This window comes from Glycine soja, chromosome 8 (genome assembly GCF_004193775.1).
Source record: "Glycine soja cultivar W05 chromosome 8, ASM419377v2, whole genome shotgun sequence".
NCBI classification, from domain to species: domain Eukaryota; kingdom Viridiplantae; phylum Streptophyta; class Magnoliopsida; order Fabales; family Fabaceae; genus Glycine; species Glycine soja.
The window spans coordinates 46,733,180-46,754,119 of record NC_041009.1 but is presented as its reverse complement, the minus strand read 5'-3'; the positions used below and the strand labels follow the sequence as shown (position 1 = coordinate 46,754,119).

Below are 20,940 nucleotides of genomic sequence, written 5' to 3'. Positions count from 1 at the left end.
ATAGTTGCATATGAATTTTTGTGTTTATAGCATAACTGTTTGAAAGAAAGAAAAAAATGCATATACAATATAACTATTCTAAAGTTATATCAAAATGTCATTTGAAAATGTTAAGAAAAAAAATTAATGTTTTAAACATTGTAAAATAATTTTTACTTTTCTGTACCCATAGAGGCATAGACCCGATCCAAACCAACCCTCTATCGGTTGATTTGATTTGAATTTGATAAAAAATTATAACAATTCAACCCAACCCAAAGTATTTTGATTGGGTCGGATAACCAATTTGATGAAACCCAACCTTACCAATAAACACCCGTAACTATGAAGAGGTAATCACGGTGGAAGGAGAGAGTGTTTCTTCGAAAGAGGAAGCAATAGAGAACCCTACCGAGTAAAATTTAGAAGATCAGGAAAAGAGTCTTTACCATGAAAACAAAGTGTTCATCAAGAACGATCTTTATCTGTATTAATACTACCCAAGTTAAATGAAGAAAGGGAAGAGTAAAAGATCAAAATGCATTGTGCCACAATCTAGATCTAAATACTTTTTCAAGTTAAAATTGCAAATTACAATCACAAACAAATTGATGCTTTTTGTCTATAATCTTCCTAGTCATTAGTACAGTAGTATTTGAGGTGGCAAGAACGAACAAATAGGCAATTGTAAATCAGAAACCACTATGTCCAGACAAATTTGTGAATCCTCTCTGCTTACTGTTAATTGTCCACTTAGACCCTTGTTTTCAAGAACAGAAGAATAAACTCATGCTGGCAAATGAAGCTTTTTGTTGTTCTTCCAGCTGCACGGCACAATTTTTAAATGCTCAAAACTCAGATGAACAAGGACTCACAACATAAATAAATGAAAGTTATGGAACTGAAAAGTAGGCCAAATTACCTTTGGAAATAGTAATAGAAGAAATCAGCATAGAGTAGTGTTTGAACAAGGCCAGAAATCCATGCTGCAAAAAAACATTAAAAGGACTCAGGAAGACATTTTCAGAATACACTGTAATTTTCTAGTAACCTTTTATTATTATTTTGTGGGTGCAACCGTTTAGTGTTTGGCAGGAGGGAGAAACTTGTTTATTGCTATGTCTGAAAAATGATCCAGTGTTATGAGGACAATGTTTTCCTCAAGTCTTGTGTTGCGACAAAATATCAGTTGTGCAGTCTAAAGAAAATAACTCATAACTTAACTTCCAATTTCTTTTCTTTTCAGAAAAATAAATAGTAATATCAAAAGCTGCACTGACTGATGTTCTATCAGAGTATATTAGCCTGTGAGTACCAGCTAAATTGTAGCAGGTACCCCACATCAGAAATGGATGACAAATTATTATTGATACCTATTTGATGAATCAGAAATATTGATATTAAACATTATCTTAAACATTGAAGTTGCTACTTGAACATCAGAAGCAATAATGGGATGCACCAAATCAATATTTCAAAGATGTATTGTGGACCAACAAGAAACTCATTTCATGAAAATTGTTATTTATAACACCACCACACGCACGCACATAAAGGAAATAATATTTTTTATAGAAATTAACAGTAAAAATTCTTCAGTAATGGATTCCATGCAGTAAAAACAACATAGATTTGCTGAATATTTTAAAAGACTTGCACAACCAAGTTCGTTTTATTGTTGTTTGTATGATAAGGGAAAAACATTATCGAACAACGTCACAAATGCATCTCAGGTATCGAGAATTTTAAAAGTATGAAACTAAAAATATGCGATGAAAAGGTTCCACAAGACATAGTAGTGAATAATGCAGAGTGTAGTTACTTAATAATTATAATAAGCGTAGAAGCAAAAAAAATAGTAACCATAAAACACAATAAGAGAGAATCATACTTATCCAATGGACAAAGTGGGGCTCAGTAAAGTAGCGATAGATCCAGTTGAGAATGTATAGTCCTCTGTATGCACTGCATTGAGCCAGACAATAGTATTATAAACATGAATTTTATGATTCACGGACTTCAAACAAACAAAAACTTCAAATGAGTTGAACAAGCTTATAAGAATTTATTCAAATGCACATGTATCACATCATGATTAAATCACACGGAAGTTATATACAAATGAAATGAACTATTGAAACAAATGACAAAAGATCTGTGGAACCTGATTCATTTGAACCTCAAATAGTTGACAGTAACAAAAGCCATTTTGAATAGAGTTCTTAATTAGCTTCTTCAATAATAGAATCAAGCAAGATGCAAACTTCAAGCTTGTAAAAATTAACAATTGAATTTAATGTATAGATTTTATTTACTTGATGACACAGCCCTCATATATTTCACTTATGCCCATCAACTGTGGAAATCTAAATAGGAAAAAAGACGCAGGACCACTGTTTCATTGATTCTTGCACTTAGTGATAAAATCCTGAAATCCAGTATCATATCACAGAGTATTGAACAGTTCATGTAAGCTTGGGAAATTAAGTGTTTTGATTGAAATATATTTGATCATGATTTTAATGGCTAGAATGAATAAAAAATGGGGATGTGTACTTTCGAGACATACAAACTAGCAGTTAAAATTGTAACCAGTTCAGAAAAGAGAAGATGAAGAAAACCAAGAAAACCAAGAAAACCCAAGGGGCAGTTTAGTTTGAGAAAATGTTTTCAATTTTCACTGTTTCCTAAATAAATTTCTGAAAACAAGAAGCAAAGTGATAATAAGCTGGCATTTTTGTATTTGGTTTGAGGAAATCATTTTTGTTTTTATTTTCTATTTTCACAAATAATTAGAAATATGCCACATTCTTTTCACTTTGTTTTCTATTTTAAAAAAATGTTGATTTTGCACTTGTCTTTACCATTTCCTATAACAAGGAACCAAAATGAAAACAGTGTGGTATTTTTCTAATAATCAGTGAAAATAGAAAACAAAAACAAAAAATATTTCCATGAACCAAACACTCCCTAGCTTTCACAGTCAGGGTTCTCGAGATTAAAACATGTGCAGATAAGGTCCTCCGATATATGATTTTTGCATTTGCTTTTTTATTTATATAACTGCACACATTATTTAAGCAGAGGAAGTTGCTTCACCATCAGTAAGAACTTATTTCTCCCAAATATTAAAACTTTTTAAAAAATTCATTGAGCATTTCTAATGAAGTCAATGGGCAGGCAGGCCCAGGCACACTATTGCAAACTCATAATTTTCTCAATTCATGTTGTTGTCTGCATCAGCTCCTCTATCTAGATAAATTAGAAGCATCATTTTGGGAACTGTACCATAGATGAAATGCTACAATTCTCTCAACATAAATGAAAAGGACATGATCATTGATTTTGGAAACATAATATCTTCCATTTATTTGGTCATTGATCAAAAGGTGAAACACGTTTAGAACATAACAACTGCTAATTTATAATAATGTTTAAAATCAGATAAAGGACAATTGTAGTAGCATGAACCCAGGAATTTATAATAATGATTAAAATTAGATAAAGGACAATATCTTACCCGAGGAGAAAGACATACTGTCCAGTCAAATTGTCAATATTTCTAGTTCTCTGTAAAAGTACTAGTTGAGGAAGTATAGCAACAGCTTCCAAATACAGGGAAAATGTCCACATGACCTATTCAATGCATAAGTGTATTTTCAAAAAGTATGCAAAAGTTACACAATCAGCTCTTGAAAGCAGTCAAAAAGGACATGTTTCTAGTAGCACAATAATTACTATAGACAATGTATAACTTACTAACCTCCTTTAATGTGAATTTCTCATTGATTAATAGGGCCAATAGTAAGCAGGGCAATACAAGAAAGTAATGGCGAAAGGTATCTTGATCTTTGTCATATGATCTACGAACAACCTTGTGGTACCTCATGTACCACACAATAGAAAATGAGCTTCCCAAGAATATCAACTTCATAGTGGTATTATAGAGAGATACATAATTAGTAAAGATATCTAGGTAGCGACAAGCAAAAACGAGTGCATAGAGTTCTTGAGTCTTCAATGAGACACCTGCACACAGATAAGATGCACCCAAAGTCAGCATCGGAAAGATATATGAAATGTATTTTAAAAACAAACCATAGTCAATCAATGGCCTGAATATGCAAAATGAAAAACCACAGTTAAGTAAGTGTATACTGCTCACTTGTACTACCTTTTTCTTCATATGGTAATGGATAAAATAGTCTTTGTCCTTCCCTTCATAGATAAAAAGACAAACATAGGAGGGAAAGACATGTACATATTGATGCAGCACAAAAGTTTTTTATAATTACATGTCAAGCTTTGGTTTAGGCTATTAATTGTTCTTTATCACAATACACATACACATCAGAAATACAAACAGTACTTGAGTTACAGTAGTATGAAAAATACTCAACTAAAATAGCTTAAGCAACAGCAAACAAATAATTTTGATTGACTCATTGACCATCATTGTCCTGCATCACTTGCATAAGACTTGACTTACAGTTCCATTCATTTGTCAACAACTATAACTGTGTACTTAGAGTTATGCCAATATAGTGGTCTCATTACACAAATTTTACAAATGTAGAACTTTGGAACTTGCCATTTCTTGCTCAAAGAGAAATAGACAACACAAAAGATTAGTCTGATTAATTAATTATACATGTCCTACTTCCGTAAGATACTCAAACTTTTAGAAACATACTTTGAGATCAATGTACTGGCTCACAACATTGCTGTCTGTTGATAAGTGACATTTGTTAGACATAAATAGAAACTTCTTTCCTCAGAATTCAGATATGATACCTTGTATTTATATCTATTCTAGAAGGCAAGAAGCCTTGTTAACACAAATCCCCAACATTAGTTTAAAAGGAAGGGGTCAAGATGCAAGATGACTCCTTACGTATAATAAAGTACGTTCTGCACATTGAATAGAAAGATATGATCCAAAAAGCAAGGCAGCACAAGCTCCCCCAATCATAAAAAAACACCAAAACCGAAAGTTGTTGGCACAAGTGGTTAGGCACTGGGGTCCCTTCTTAACCAAGGTTTGGGGTTCAATCCCCGACTTAAGCATGGAGTCGCAATTTAAGGTACCACTTTACCCCAAACCCAGTGGAAGGGGATTAGTTGGGTGCCAAATAAGAAGCCCCAGATACCTCCTGGTTAGACAAAAAAAATAACACCAAAGAAACCAACACCAAAAAACAGAACCAGTAAACTGAAACATGTTGTATCAACTAGAAATGCTCCTTCTGAAAACAAAATCCTAACAGGAGACTTTGAAAGCAATAAATAATTTCAACACACAGTATTTCTGGTTCCCTACAGAGGCAATCCTGCGGATTCACAATCTGTAACCCTCTCTGAGATTAACAATGAGAAGAACAAGCACTAAATAATTTCAACACACAACATTTATAATCCCACAGTTATTATTATCTCCACACTCCTTTCCCCAAGCCACAGGATTCCAGAGCATTTCCATTTCGCCGAAATCAACGCCACAAAAACACAGTAACACATAACAAAATCACCCAACCCAACCCCACAGCGCTAAGCAATAATAGCTCTGGCGGACACACGTCAGCATTATTACAATGAAAATCTACGACATATCCTCAACGAAACAAAACAGAGCGAGCGATGAATGTTGAGATTGGAAAGGAAGGTACCGACCGGCGCAGGATTTGATGGTGTGGATCTTGAGAAGAAGGACGAGGACGCTGGCCAAATGGGTCATGTCCCCGGCTAACCTGAAAATATTCATCTTTTCTTATTTGGATCGGATCTGCAACGGGTCGACCCGGATCTCTGTGTTTTCCCTGCAACAACAATCGGTTTCAGGCGACTATGGCTGTGGCCGTTGCATACAAGCAGAGAAGAAGACTTCAGAACATGCCCCGGCTGAGACTCACGTCTTTTACTTCTTTCTTTCTCTCTCTTTTTTTCTTTCTATTTTTTATTTTATTTTCTTTCTTTTCTCTTCCTTTTAGGTTGGGAAATGTTTATTTTTACATAATAAAAAATAATATATAAATTATACTAATTTATATTTATTATAATAAAACATCAATTATGCTATAAGATTATTTTATTTATTAATAATTTTAATAAAAATTATTGAAATTAAATTTTGAGACAGGAATAAATGATAGAATCTAATGTAATAGTTTATCTTTCTTCCTAACTTTTGTAATGTGAGATAATGGAAATTATATTCTTGGACATCATTAATTTACCCTTGAAATTATTAATGAAATACCTAGGGAAAGGTTAGATTAACTTAATTAACTCAGTCCTCTAATAAAACTTAATTAACTCGGTATGTTTATATAAAATTAGATTTGGATAGAAAAAGAAAGTATTTGGGTAATTGGGTTAGAAGTTAAATTTTTTCACTTTTCCTTGACCCAAAAAACGCAAGCCCAATCCATGCAGTGTCATCAGTTTTTTTTTTTCGTATGATCTTTGTTAATGGCAGTCTTTATTGATAAATATACCCCTGCTTTGTTTATGTTTTTTTAAACAAAATACCCCTTACAAAAACGTGTTCCCGTTTATCACCAATATAAAACGAAAATGTATTTTCATTTTGAATAGGGTGTGCTCTCAATACAAAACGGAAACATATTTTCATTTCGTTAATTTTTTCTAGAAAACTAATAAAAAAAAATGCATTTTCATTATGTGAAGTTCTAAGAAAAAAAGTTAACCAAAAAAAATGTGTTTTGATGCATATAATTAATTTTATATATGTTTCTTTTTCAAGGTAATCACTTTAATGATCATATAAATAATTTTTAATTGAAATTAAAATAATGATTAACTCTACCATGAATGGAACTACTGTGTATAGGCCCAATAAGTTTATCCAAGTGAGGATGGATTATGTGGACAATGACTTTAAAAATGGGTTTAAAGAGGACATTGCAAAGACTTATAGGTCTAAAATCTTTAAATGAAGATGACACTTCAATTTTAGGGATTGGGACAAGGAAGGTTTCTACAAGAGAAGAGTCAAACTTACCTGAAGAAATTACATAGGCTTCATTGCGTAAAACATCCTCGTTAATGCGCCAAGTCCCACCAATCATCAAACTTGTTGTTTTATTGTAATTTTCACGTGTCTCTTGATAATGGTATGGATACGAAAAAAAAATAATATTTTTATTACCGTATTTTATTCATTATTTCTTTGATTTTCGTTATCAGAGCATTACTCTCTTAAGAAAAAAACTAGTCAGGTTACTCGTGTGATGCACTTTTTCTTTTTTCTTTTTTGATATGTATAACATAATTCATTAAAAAGTGGAATTCAATATAAAAACAACTATCATATTATTTGTACTGAATACTTAGATTATTGATTCTATTTATAAGTACATATAGTTTAACAACTTTAGTAGACTATTATGATCTAAACATGTGAAAATGCTCTACATATAACGAGTGTTTATCTCTAAAATATATTTTCTTGTAAATCTTTTATCTGTAGGTAAAATATATCTATTTTTGACATAGTCGTGTCAGGAATTTGGAAACCATAGGTGAAACTTTTTATAGAGTCTCTTATGTTAATCTTCTAAGTTTTTAAACTACAAATTTATTTATCAAAGTTTTATAATAAAACAATTATAATATTTTACTCTCAATAAATAAATAAAATGACTAATACATTCAATTTATCTTGCAAGATCAAATAATTTTTTTTATCTTATAAGATTGTTAATCTTAAATAGAATTTAAGTAATTACAACTTCATGCATTGTCAATAATGTTTTATTAAAAAAACATATACTTGAAAAATAATATAATCTTTTGATATGGTCTAATATTTTTATTGATTTTTTTCAGTTAATATTTTCTCGATGCTTTTAGTTTTTAAAATAAATTAAGACTATCAATATCATATTTTTTTTGCTGAGTAAGACTATCAATATCATAATGTTAACTAGAAAAATTTAAGATTAAGACAATATTATTTTTACAGTACATCCTTATTTAAAATTTATATATTCAAATATTGCAATATTATTCAAACCCAGCAAAAATAAAAATAAAAAAAATCAATCCTATTATAAGTTGTTAAATATCATATACTTACCTCCAAATGTATAACAAATACAAATACAATTAATTTTATTCATGTTATATAGACTCCATAACAAATAATAAAATAACAAAGTCCTATAATTATAAATTTCTAGTTTGCAATATTTGGATTAGTATTTATGAATGCAGACTGTTTGTTTGGTTAACAAATTGTATCCTACCTAATTAATGCGTTATTAATTGTCACATGCATAGGTAGTGGATCATTAATTTACTTAATTTGTATGATTAGTAAAAATATTTTATGTTAAGTTAGGGATAGATAATTCGAATTACCTGAATATTTGGATAGAATTGCATATAAAAAGAGCAAGATTTCTTTTAGAATTTTTTCGCTTTGATGATAAGAGATAAGTCGTTAAGTTAATGTAGAAATCAAATATCATATTTAAATTCATTAAAAAAATTATTCCGTCAATTAAATTACTTAAATAGAGGTAAAACGCTTAATTTATACAAATTAATTTTTGAGCAAATCTTACCGAATTTCTAAAACAAAAGCAAATTTTATGAGATTTAAAAAATTCAATTACTTTGTATTATTCCTATGACAAAATTTAATCTACAAATCCAATTAAATCTTAACTTTTAACACTCATCGAATTTCATAAAAAAAAAAAAAATTCAATCCAAATGGAAAGAATATTAGTTTAAATATAGTAATGACTGGAGTGGGTCCTAGTGAGTAAAAGCACGCTTGCCGTATCTTGTGTTTTCGTGTTAGCGTGGACCCTTTATTGTCCCTCCTCCCCACCTTCCCTTCTTGGATTATGTGGTTAGATATTCTTCAAGTTTAACTAAATAAATAAATCATAAATACCATACACTATGGAAATAATGATAATATATTAACCAAACCAAGAAAATGGAAAACAAGACAGGAAGACAAAAGAGCACTAACCAGGGAACATATGTATACACACATGTAGTGAGAGAGAAAAAAAAAGGGTGGTTTTTGGTTTCTCTTTTGGTTCCTTTCTTATATGCCATATTTGCATCTGATGCAGCAATTCCTCTGTAACGGTTATTATTTTTGTGAAGGGGTTGGAGAGAAACACTGATCAGTGACTACTGCTTGGTTGCTACTACTGAAAATGGATTACAGCAATGACAACAAGTATGTATGTGTGTGTCTCTGCCCTTTAATTTTCTTTTTCTCAGTCTTTTTCTTTTTAAAGGGTCTGTTTCTTGGGAAAAGAACACTCTTTGGGAACTGCATTTGGTTTCAAACATGTACTTTCTGAGTTTTATGCTCTTCAATTTTTGTTCTGTGGTTTTATTTGGGGCATGAAGTAGGTTCCCGTGAAATTCTTGGGATTTTGCTTGGAATATTAGTGTTTTTTTAGTTATTTGGTTCGTTCATGTTTGGGGGTTGTTGACCTTCGTTTTGCTGTTGTTTTTTTTGCTTTTTTTGTGAACTCTGGTCGGTTTAGAAATTTTCTGTTCTTGGCTTTTGTTTTCTCTTGAGATGGTCGATTCATGTTAGATTTTTTGTGGATAGAGGAAGGATGATGATGGTGTTGACTGGTCATCATTCCCCCCCTTTTCTTTCGTTCTTTTTTTTTTTTTTGCCCTTTTCTGCTGTAATCGATGGTTCTGTTTCTTTTTATTTGTGTTGTGGTTTGGTCAAACTTCTATGTACTTTTGTTTGGTTTGTCTGTTGTTCAAATCATGATGTCTACAATCTATCCCTCGTGATTCTGCCCAATTGGTTTTAGGATTGTCTCCTTTTGTGTTTTCTTGCACCTTTTTCAATGTTGCATGACAAGCATTTGCTTTTTACTCCATGTTGAATTGTACCAGGGAGCCATGGGATTGGCATAGGGAGGATTATTGTCTCCAAAGGAGTTTCAATTATGGTAAGTCTGACTTGTGGTTTTAAGTTAAATTAGTCTAAATAGTTGATGCCTGAGAGAAGGTTTTCTTGATTGAGCAGAAATTTCACAAGGGATATGGAATGGAGTTTCTCAAAATGAAGATCTTTCCTTTGTGTTCAATGATGAAACAACCCCAGTGAAGGCTTGTGGGGACTTTGCGTACAATGTCAATAATAGTGGTAAGAGTAAGACACTTCTATCTGGCAGGCAGTCTGACTTTGTCTATAACAATCACCATATGCAACTTGAATATTTTGTTCTTTTACATTTCTATAATTGAGGGTGAGTTTGACACAATGGTAAGGTTATTGCCTTGTGATTTGGAGCTCACAATTTCAAATCATTGAAACAACCTCTCTGCTTGTAGGGGTATACCTGTGTACATTTCTCTACCCTCCCCAGGTTCCACTAGCTTGGAGCCTCATGCATTGGGTCACCTTTAATTTCTATTATTATTGTTATTCCTGCATCCTTCTTTTATGTACAATGCTATACTTTTTAATTCAAATAGGGTTGATTTCAGAGTCAAATAATGTACAAAAGGAATCAGACAAATGTTTGAAGAGTTCTTACCAAATTAAGAGAAGGCGGATGCTACAATTCAATTCTCAAGATGGGGGTCATTTACTCTCCAATGAACAGATGTCTTCAGCATATTTGAAAGTAAGGGTCAGTGCTTGTATGTAGCTTTTACCTTGAACTATTTTTCACACCCACGGTAGCATAATGGGTCAAGCCAAAAAAAATAAAAATCAAAGCACAAATACTTTAATTTGAGCAAATATTTTATATTTTTTTAAGTATGTTCCATGTTATATTAACATGATATGGTTGTCTAAGGAAGGAATACATGATGTGTTGAGTTAACTAAAATTTGTGCTACTTTTCCTTGTTCTTTCTGCAAGATTTCTCTTTTCTGATATATTAGATTAGATTAAATTTCATAATTATGTTTTGTTAGAGGATTAGTTCAGTCATATTGGTTTGTGTTACCACATTGTATTGGTCCATCTGTGAAGTAGAACCTATTCAAGTTTCTCTCCCTGCAAGTTTACTGTAGCCATTCAATGGCTTAATATAATAGAACCCTGTTTTAACTTAAATTTTTTTATGACTGTTAAAGTTTGATATTGAGGTGTTTGGCTCATAACTTCATATATTTAAGTATCTTCTAGCCTTTATAATAATTCTCTTTTGTTGTGGGTCTCTAGTGTTTTGGGTTGATCAACAATCTTGTTTCTTTTGTTATGCCTTCAAGATTTAATGATTTGCAATGCACATAGTCAGCATAGACACTACCGCTCAAGGATATTGCTCATGTGTGTACAGTAGTACTTTATTGGTTTTGATGAAATATTGTTTGAGTTAATAATTGTACTGGACTTTTTGTTTTGCCAGATTGTATGACTGTTAACATTGTGTATATAGGGGAAGGAGGAGCCAAAGGAGGATGTTTTCCCTGAATTTTCACAATGGGTGTCTGGGACACCAGGTTTACCTTTTGCCATATTCTGCTATGATTTTTTTTTTTTTTCATTTCTTTTTAGATATGGCTTTTGTTATCTTTAACCAATCATATTGAAATATGCATTAGGAAGTGCATCAGCTTCCAATTATGAGGACCTTGAGTCAGCTGAAGGGTGGCTAGCAGATTGCTTTAAGGATGCTGAAATGCAATTGTGTCCTGATGATTTGTATGCTTCTAAAGACCACCACTAATATATGGCATATATCTATTTATACAAAAACAATCTTATGAATTATGATTATGTTATACTCAGGAATTTTTCTGGGGCAGATGAGGTTCAAGTTGATGTTGCAGGTATATGACATTGTCTGCCATTAACTTTTTCTTCCTATTTCTCATTTCTTTTCTCTTTCCTGTACAAATTGACTCTTATTTGAAAAAAAAATATATATATATGCTATTGTAGATCTGGGCAACTTCCCACCAGCATGTGAACAAAATGTGGTTCAACATGGCTTCACTCAAACCCCCAAAAATATCATCTTCAAAGGTTTGTTTTGTTTTTCCTTGTTATAGCTTTTCTTGCTAGTTTTAATTGTAGTGGGATATCTGCTTAATTTCTCATCTAGGAAAATCCTCCAAGTTGCCATCGTACTGGATTCTCTTGTGGCTGTATATTGGTGCACTCACAAGACGGGCCTTTAATTGTTGTCAAATGTTAAAAGAGACTTTAGCTAGGATCTATTAATTTCATATTTTTTTTTACATAAAAACAAATTCTGACTCTCTTTTACCTGCATAGGTGGAAAATCATTTATAGAAACACCCACAAAGCTAGCTGCTTCTGTGGCCTATCCATTTGCCTTCATTAAACCCTGTGGTGCCCATGGAGATGTCACTCTGAAGGAAATAAATCAGCGCATTCTGTCTCCACCACCTCCTTTGAAGTCCCAACAACAAAGTATGGAAGATCCATCAGCTTACCCAAAATCAGCATTTTCTGGGAAGCCCGTTGTTGGAAAAACAAGAATTCACATTGAAGGGGGAAAAGGTAGCATCACCATTATGAGAACTAAAGGCTAAGCCTTAAGTGTTCACTACTGACTTCTTCTTGGGTCTGGCTTCATTTTCTGTATGTAAAACACCTGGTAATTTATAATTGTTATTGCAATTTTTGTTCTTATTGGCATCTATAAATAACACCACCTTACTACCTTAGTGTTTGTATCCTAGGTGAGGAATCTAGATGACTGTGGCATTTCTCTTGGTAGATGTTTTTCTTTGAGCTAACTCTGCAATGGGACTTTTGATCAGTCCCGATGCTTTAGCTCATATTAAAAACTAATGTAACTTGCTTTAGAATTTGAATCTATGATATATATGAGAATTAACATTTTAGTTCAAACATTAATGATATTGATTTAAAAATATAGAATGCAAACCAAATGAAGACTTTGACATTGATAACCAGGATGTATTATTGATTAAAATTAAACTTTTAAGGGCTAAAGTTAGTAAAATTATGAATATATTCATTAGAAAACCTGTGTTCAACTGGTTACAAGCAACAGAGGAATTAGTGTTGTTTATTGGTTTAGATCAATCTGATGAACCTGACATTTCGAACTAAATCAATTAAATTAGTTTAGATTTTTTTTTTTTTCGTGTGTTCTAGTTGGGTAGACCCAAATCAAATCAATTGAAATCTAATATTGATTATTTCATGTATCAAATTCATACTTTCTAAATTCAAACTAAATCAATTATATTTCTATTATTTGTTTTTATTTTTTAATGTTTAATTTACCTATTATTGTGTTCTTTTGAATCTTTTCATTGTTTTACTTTAGTTTGCCTTCAAAATCAAGTTTTGTTAAATAATTTAGTTTATTTTCTTTTAATTATTATATATAGATGAAGTTTTATGATTTACTCAATTAATAATGTATTATTTTTTTATAATTTTTATGTTATTATTTAATTGATTATAAGTCAGTAGCATTTAAGACATCATTATTTGTTAAAATCATGATACAATCATGTTTTTCTTAAAAAATTTGATGGGATATCCGATTATCCAAAATTGAATAAATCCGTTCGTTATCATTGGTTTGGCCAATATTAGATTTTTTTTAATCTTTAATTGATTCAGATTTTATTTTCCCTGAATTCGAACCAAATCGATCTATGAACAGTCTAAGAAAAATCTTATTAGGACAGAGATGATGATATATGGCCTCTTTTTTAGCTTGCAATCCAAATTTGATAAGTGGTCCTTAAAATTGTATTAAAATGGTAAAAACATGCTTTTAAGAAATGATCTACAGGTTCTCTTTCTTTCTTGTAAGCACTTATTTGAACACTACAAATATATGATATTAAAACATCATATGTCATTAGTTTTACAAATATGTAAACCAAAAACCTTATTTCATATTTCACACATATAGTCCATTCTTAAGTAATTAGACATTACACAACAGAAAATCTTGATTTAGATTCCGTAGGTATAGCAAAGAAGAGTACTTGTGAAGCTAACATGAGTAATGAATGTAATTATGCAAATAACTAAGATTAAATATGTATTAGGTACAACGAAAAAGAAAAAGGAAAAAAATACATTAACTAAAAGGACAAATTACAAGCAATCTAGAATTCAAATTAAAAACTTAATTTCAACTAAAAGAACAATATGTCCATAGACAACAAGGCAAAACAAAACTTTTGCTTACAAGTGTGATCTCAATGTTCTTGAAATTAAATTTACATGCGTACAGAGTATTTAAAGACTTCATCGAATGGTTATTTTTCGCTAAAAAATCTAATTAATCACCTCTAATAAAAAAAATTTAATTATATTTCTTTTTATCCACAATAGTCAAATTTAAAATTTATTTAAGATGACTAAATTCAGTGTCACTTAGCCCAACAGTTAAACTTAGAATTAGTTAAACTTAGAATTTACTTAAAATGATTAAGTCTAGTGTCACTTAGTCCAACATCTTATTATCGATAGAGTTTAAACCTAAAGAAATAGATGAAGAGATAGAGTTAAGGAAATAAAAACAACTAAAAAGAGTTGAGAAAAAACAAAAAAAGTCGTATGTTAATCTACTTTGACGGAGAAAATGATCTTAAGAACTTGAAATAGAAGACCCAAGATTCATGAAACTGGTTTTAAGGCAAATAGGAGTAAAATTGGAATGGTTGTCCAATAGGTAATAATCTTGCCTCTCAATCACATGTGTCACTTAGGGCACGTCTGAATTAAAATTTTGTAAAACTATCGTAAGTCTTACTCCTTCTTTTAAATTGAGTTTGCATGTAAAACTTTACTCTTGAACATATTTTTAAGGTGGAACCAAACATACCCTAAGGATTTCAAAGAGATTATATTTCAGATTATCTTCTTTTGGCCAATTCTGATTCTCTTTGGTTAAAAAAATGATAGTATAAAATTAAAACTGCCACGTGACGTTCCCACGGCAAACGGTTCTGTACTCTTACACTGTCAGTCTCAGTCTCAGTTCCAGTTCCAAGATATTCCGTACTCTCCACTTCTTTTTACTTTTCTCACACGCAACCAAATCCATCCGTTTCAACAAACACAAAACCACGTTCCGCGTTTGGATTCTCCAATGGCGTCAATTACTTTTTCTCTTCTTCAATTTCATCGTGCTCCTATTCTTCTGCTAATTCTGCTCGCGGGTTTCGGTCACTGCCATATTCCGTCAACCCTCGAAGGTCCCTTTGATCCCGTCACCGTTCCGTTCGACCCCGCCTTGCGCGGCGTCGCCGTCGACTTGCCGGAAACTGATCCTCGAGTTCGCCGCCGCGTCCGGGGTTTCGAGCCCGAACAGATTTCGGTGTCTCTCTCTACCTCCCATGACTCCGTTTGGATATCTTGGGTTACAGGTTGCTCCATTTACGCTGTACTAAAATATCATTATGATTAAAATTGATTTTGAGGTGATGTGAATTATGTTTAAATCTTTTTATTAGAGAAAGTTAGGAGTAAAATTTTCTTATCTAACTTATTTAAGCTTGTTTCACCTCAGAACCATATCCGGAGTTAGAATTAATTTTTTAGTAGAATGTATATATAAAATCATGTTAGCTGGTAAAGTGATTATGAATCATCTAATGTGAATTCAAGGGCACACATAATTAGTGAATTGATCATACATCAAATTGGGTTGGGATAGTTTTAACCCGATGGTGTTGTTCATGTTGGTTTTGCTGGTGATATGATAAAACCAGGGGAGTTCCAAATAGGTCTCGACATCAAGCCTTTAGACCCTAAAACTGTATCAAGTGTTGTTCAATATGGAACTTCAACATTTGAATTAGTGCATGAAGCTAGAGGCCAGTCTCTCATCTACAACCAGCTCTATCCTTTTGAAGGCCTTCAGAATTACACATCTGGAATCATCCATCACGTTCAACTCAAAGGTGATCGATCTTTTTTCCCTTTTTGTTTCCTAGAAAGAGTTTTAATAGGACAAACTGATACTATGTAATATGTTATCAAATAACTTTGGCCATTGTTCTTTAACTATAGTTGTTATTGTACGCAATGAAAGTTTCATGTTACATCAAGTACTTTTTACTGTATGTGTAGGATTGGAACCAAGCACACTATACTATTATCAATGTGGAGATCCTTCATTGCAAGCCATGAGTGATATATACTATTTCAGGACCATGCCAATTTCTGGTTCAAAGAGCTACCCAGGCAAAGTAGCTGTAGTAGGAGATCTTGGTCTTACTTATAATACAACTACTACCATCGGTCACCTGACTAGTAATGAACCTGATCTTCTTCTATTGATTGGTGATGTAACCTACGCGAATCTGTACCTCACAAATGGAACTGGCTCTGATTGTTATAGTTGCTCGTTTCCACTAACTCCTATACATGAAACCTACCAGCCTCGATGGGATTATTGGGGAAGGTAAATTTCTACAGAATAGTTTGAGGCTAAACAAAAAGAACCATGACATTATATTTTATATTATATCTTCTTATGCTACCATAACTGAATGATTCCAGGTTTATGCAGAATCTAGTTTCTAACGTTCCAATAATGGTGGTAGAAGGAAATCATGAAATAGAAAAACAGGCTGAAAACAGGACATTTGTGGCCTACAGTTCTAGGTTTGCATTCCCCTCTCAAGAAAGTGGATCTTCATCTACATTCTACTATTCTTTCAATGCTGGAGGCATTCATTTTATTATGCTTGGGGCTTATATTAACTATGATAAAACGGGTATTTCCCTGTTCTATCCCTTTACACTGTGCAGTCATTTTCCTTTCATTGATTTAGTTTGGGATATTACTTGTTAGTATTGATTTAATAGGCAGGCTTCTCAATCCTTGCTTGAAAAACAGGCAGAACAGAAACAAATTATAAGGAAAAAATGAATTTTGTGAATTTGAAGTTTTGACTCTGCAGGGAAATCATGGTTAACTGGGATGGATTTAACTGTTAGTAACTTAGCATACTACCAGCGAAGGTCCCAAAACTGAGAAGTTAATTAGACTTTCTTACACTGCACTGACTGGGAAATAACTTCAAGTTATCATCATTAAATGAACTGGTTATTTTTTTTATTAAAATTGTCATATTTCATTAAATTTTCATCAGAGTAAATACTATAACTGAAAATGAAAAAATGATGAGCTAAGAGGATGACACATATGAAACTTCATTGCGCTGTGATTCTCAAGAATGTGGAATGGTTTTCAGTTAGCCATAAATTTGGATTCACTTATATACTACTACTTGTGGAACTACTTTGATTGACCATGTATTTTGTATGATATTAATCATGAGCACATGTCAACCTAGACCAGGAAGAAGGTTTTAAAATCTGATATAACAATCATGCCCTAACTCAGAAATTGAGTCAAAAGAAGTCAAACATATCGTCTAATATGAAAGGGAAGCAATGTGTTTTAATTCTGATAAGTTACAATTAAAGCAAAAAAGGAGAAGAAAACATTTTGTAGAAATAGAGAAAAGTAATAATATTCAGTTATACTGGAAAGAATGATTTAGGGGGTGTTGAATGTGTTTAAATTTTGCTTTGTAATCAATTCAAGTGCAGTTGATTTTGTTTTATCCCACCTATCTTGTTACCTGAGCTGCTTATTGCCATGGCAGCTGAACAATACAAGTGGTTGGAGAGAGATCTGGAAAATGTTGATAGATCAATAACTCCCTGGCTTGTAGTTACTTGGCATCCACCATGGTATAGTTCTTATGAAGCCCATTACAGAGAAGCAGAGTGCATGAGGGTGGAGATGGAGGACCTATTATACGCATATGGTGTGGATATAATATTTAATGGACATGTGAGTCATCCTAATTCCTATGTCCTAAGCATTAAAATGGTGATAATCCATTTTGGCTTGTTCTCTTACATCCTGGGAACTATCATAGTCATGAGAAAAATGTGAAAAAAAAAGTTTTATTCTAATGGTGAAGGGATGTTTAATTACATTTTTTGGGTTAGACCGGGGATATATGCATTTGTTAAAAGCTTAGCTGCTTCTGTATGGCAGCATATAATAATTAAATAAAAGCAATCTGAATATCATGGTAATCAAATGATCTTTGATTTTCTGAAGCAAATTGGAACACTTAGGCAGGTTAATGAATTTTGTCTGATCTGCCTCCTACCTTTGGTCACCACTGGCATGTAATTAAAAGGACAACAATACTGCAATATATGCACAGGTACTAAGTCAAATAATTATGATTTAGGACTAAGCTTGTGCTTTTTGTTTTTTACTTAAATTGAATAACAGGTTCATGCCTATGAGAGGTCAAACCGAGTTTACAATTACAATTTAGATCCATGTGGTCCTGTATATATTACAGTTGGGGATGGGGGCAACAGAGAGAAGATGGCAATCAAATTCGCAGACGAGCCTGGTCATTGTCCCGATCCATTAAGTACTCCTGATCCTTATATGGGTGGCTTTTGTGCAACAAATTTTACGTTTGGTACAAAAGTGAGTAAGTTTTGTTGGGATCGCCAGCCAGATTACAGTGCTTTCAGAGAAAGTAGCTTTGGCTATGGGATTCTAGAGGTACCATTCCTTTCCCTACCCCACGTCCCCACCCCAAGCATGGTGGTACAAATGTTATTTATATTCAATAAATTGATATATTTGTAGTTATGCCTACTACACATTAATTTGTGGATAGTTAAACATTTAAAGCTCTGTTATATCATGTTAGGTTCTGATTCTATGAATAAATATTTGCTTATACTAGAATGCTGTGTTGTTAACATTAAATAACTCTTCAGTGAGCATATAACCTTTCACTGGGATTTGATTTCTCTAAAGTGAAAAATACACTTTAGAGAATAAAGTGCACTCACAATTGTTGATTAGAAAATGAAGAGATGGTAATTGTGATAAAATTAAATACATGCATTACAAAATTTAATGTTAATTACAATCTCAACAGTTGATATCTTATTAATAGTTATTATTTCATTTCATCTTCTAAAGTACATTCTCTCCACTTTAGGGGAGCCAAAAGCAAAGGAATTCCAGGGTCTCAAAATAGTTATAAAATCTATTTTTAGCTGAGGTCATTCGCGTGTCTAACTTATGGAACTTCAAAATGGCTGAACAAAAAAGTATTAGAACTTTCACACATATCTGGAGTTCTTCGATGTGTAATATGCAGGTGAAAAATGAAACTTGGGCTTTGTGGAGTTGGTATCGTAATCAGGACTCTTACAAGGAAGTTGGGGATCAAATTTACATAGTGAGACAACCTGATATATGCCCCATCCATCAAAGGGTGAACATAGATTGCATTGCTTCGATATAAGAGCCACGAGGAGGAATTCATTTGCTGTCATTGATGAAAATGTCTCAATAGCTGAATATAAACCTCCGTGGAAAACCTAATAGTGCTAAATGTCACTACTGGGTTGAGTAGAGTAGGCAGACGATCTATCTTTCAAAAGATGTTAACGCTCCTACTAGTCTACTACTAGGGCCCAATATTACAGTAAACTGTGTTGTTTGTTAACTATCAATATACAGAGTGTGAAACATTAAAATTGTAAATCCTTAATATTTTGCTAAATGAGAATGAAAATTGCGCGGTTACCTTGGTGTAAATAGTGTTGCAATATCTTGCTGCTTACACACGATTAGGATCACGATTAGGATCGTGTACAGACATTTTGGGATCTAAGACGAAAATGTTAAAAGAGTTTTTTTTTACAAATTTTTTAAAGAGACTTAGTATTTTATATAAAATATCAATTTTTATATTAATCTTCTAGTTTTTTTAGCTGTAAAATCATTTATCAGAGTTTTATAATCAAACAATTCCAACATTTTACTTTCAATAGATAAAATAACTAACTCATTCAATCTATCTTGTAACATTCCCTTCTACTCCTATTTCTAAAATATTGTCGTCCAGTTCTTGATTGAAATTATGATTATTTGTGTTGTCAATATTATTTATAGGTGGTTGTTCTATCACATTTTTACCATTGTCAGTATCATCTCTAGGTAGTTATTGTTCTATACCGCTGTCAGTATTATCTATAAGTGGTTGTTCTATAACATTTTCCTCGTTGTTAGTATGATCTATCAGTGATTGTTCTATCACGTTTTCACTTATTGAACATGCTTCTGCGTCATTTTTATGAATAATAATAAATTTATCAAGAACACCACGTTGTGATTCAATTAACTTTTCAACTTTTCATTTTTTCTTCAATTTATTGATACTTTCTATTTGACATTTTCTTTAGTAAATAATCAAAATAAAAAATTAACTAAATATTAAAGAAATTTAAATAAAATAAACTCTAAAATAAATATAGAAAATGATGATCGATGAATAGAACGATATAACCTGATGTTGTGTCAGGCGCAAGGGTGCTACGTGATACGTGTTGTATTGTTGCATATCCAGAGTCATGCAAATGAATCGTTTCACCAATTCATCGGGATGAAGATGAAAGACTCCGTACGCGGGACGTCGGGATATATGCGCAGAATCCAGATGTCAAATCTATAGAGGTTGAGCCGCGGAGACAAAGTTTGATCAATAGGAATTTACTTTTTTGGGATAAATAAAATACTTTAAATGACATTAATTACGATATTGGTTAATTTTTAAAATGATAATATTGATTGACTAGGTAAGAGAGAGATTCTAAATTATTTTATTTTGATTAGTTAAAATTTATTAATAGTTAATAATAAAAAATTTTAGAGGCCTAAAAAAATTTTTTTTTGGGAGGCCTTAAACTGATGCCTAATTTGCCATGCCTAATTTGCCTTGCATCTTGAATGGCCCTATAGACTATGCATTCTCGTTAAATGAATACTACATAAACAAATATAAATTAAATTTGAATTAGAACTTCTTCAATTAGTTTTATTGGAATTGCAGGTTTAGTCATTTGAATTACCTGCAGCTATAAAAATGATGATATTTATGTTCCTAATTTATGGA

The 20,940-nt window shown here is 32.1% G+C and overlaps 3 protein-coding genes across 8 annotated transcripts; 2 read left to right on the top strand and 1 right to left on the bottom strand.

Moving 5' to 3' along the window:
• Positions 1-430: 430 nt before the first annotated feature.
• On the bottom strand, positions 431-5,922 carry LOC114423732 (ER lumen protein-retaining receptor). Its single transcript, XM_028390597.1, has 6 exons — positions 5,650-5,922; positions 3,743-4,008; positions 3,500-3,615; positions 1,871-1,944; positions 902-965; positions 431-803 (listed from the first exon to the last, which is right to left on the bottom strand). Exons 1-6 carry the CDS (start codon positions 5,738-5,740, stop codon positions 767-769), a joined length of 648 nt encoding a protein of 215 aa, XP_028246398.1. The 5' UTR covers positions 5,741-5,922; the 3' UTR covers positions 431-766.
• Positions 5,923-8,947: 3,025 nt separating this feature from the next.
• On the top strand, positions 8,948-12,835 carry LOC114423731 (protein XRI1-like). Of its 6 annotated transcripts, XM_028390591.1 has the most exons (10): positions 8,955-9,033; positions 9,127-9,202; positions 9,889-9,944; positions 10,022-10,141; positions 10,474-10,631; positions 11,391-11,454; positions 11,557-11,656; positions 11,744-11,784; positions 11,897-11,980; positions 12,233-12,835. In XM_028390591.1, exons 2-10 carry the CDS (start codon positions 9,180-9,182, stop codon positions 12,511-12,513), a joined length of 927 nt encoding a protein of 308 aa, XP_028246392.1. In that variant the 5' UTR covers positions 8,955-9,033; positions 9,127-9,179; the 3' UTR covers positions 12,514-12,835. The 6 variants fall into 6 exon arrangements, with proteins under 6 accessions (XP_028246394.1, XP_028246395.1, XP_028246393.1 ...); XM_028390593.1 differs by having other exon boundaries at positions 8,948-9,206; XM_028390594.1 differs by having other exon boundaries at positions 8,950-9,202; positions 10,486-10,631.
• A 2,046-nt stretch (positions 12,836-14,881) lies between these two features.
• Positions 14,882-19,571, top strand: LOC114423730 (purple acid phosphatase 15). Its single transcript, XM_028390590.1, has 7 exons — positions 14,882-15,345; positions 15,691-15,882; positions 16,052-16,385; positions 16,484-16,701; positions 17,599-17,789; positions 18,246-18,530; positions 19,141-19,571. Exons 1-7 carry the CDS (start codon positions 15,069-15,071, stop codon positions 19,285-19,287), a joined length of 1,644 nt encoding a protein of 547 aa, XP_028246391.1. The 5' UTR covers positions 14,882-15,068; the 3' UTR covers positions 19,288-19,571.
• The last annotated feature ends 1,369 nt before the right edge of the window (positions 19,572-20,940 follow it).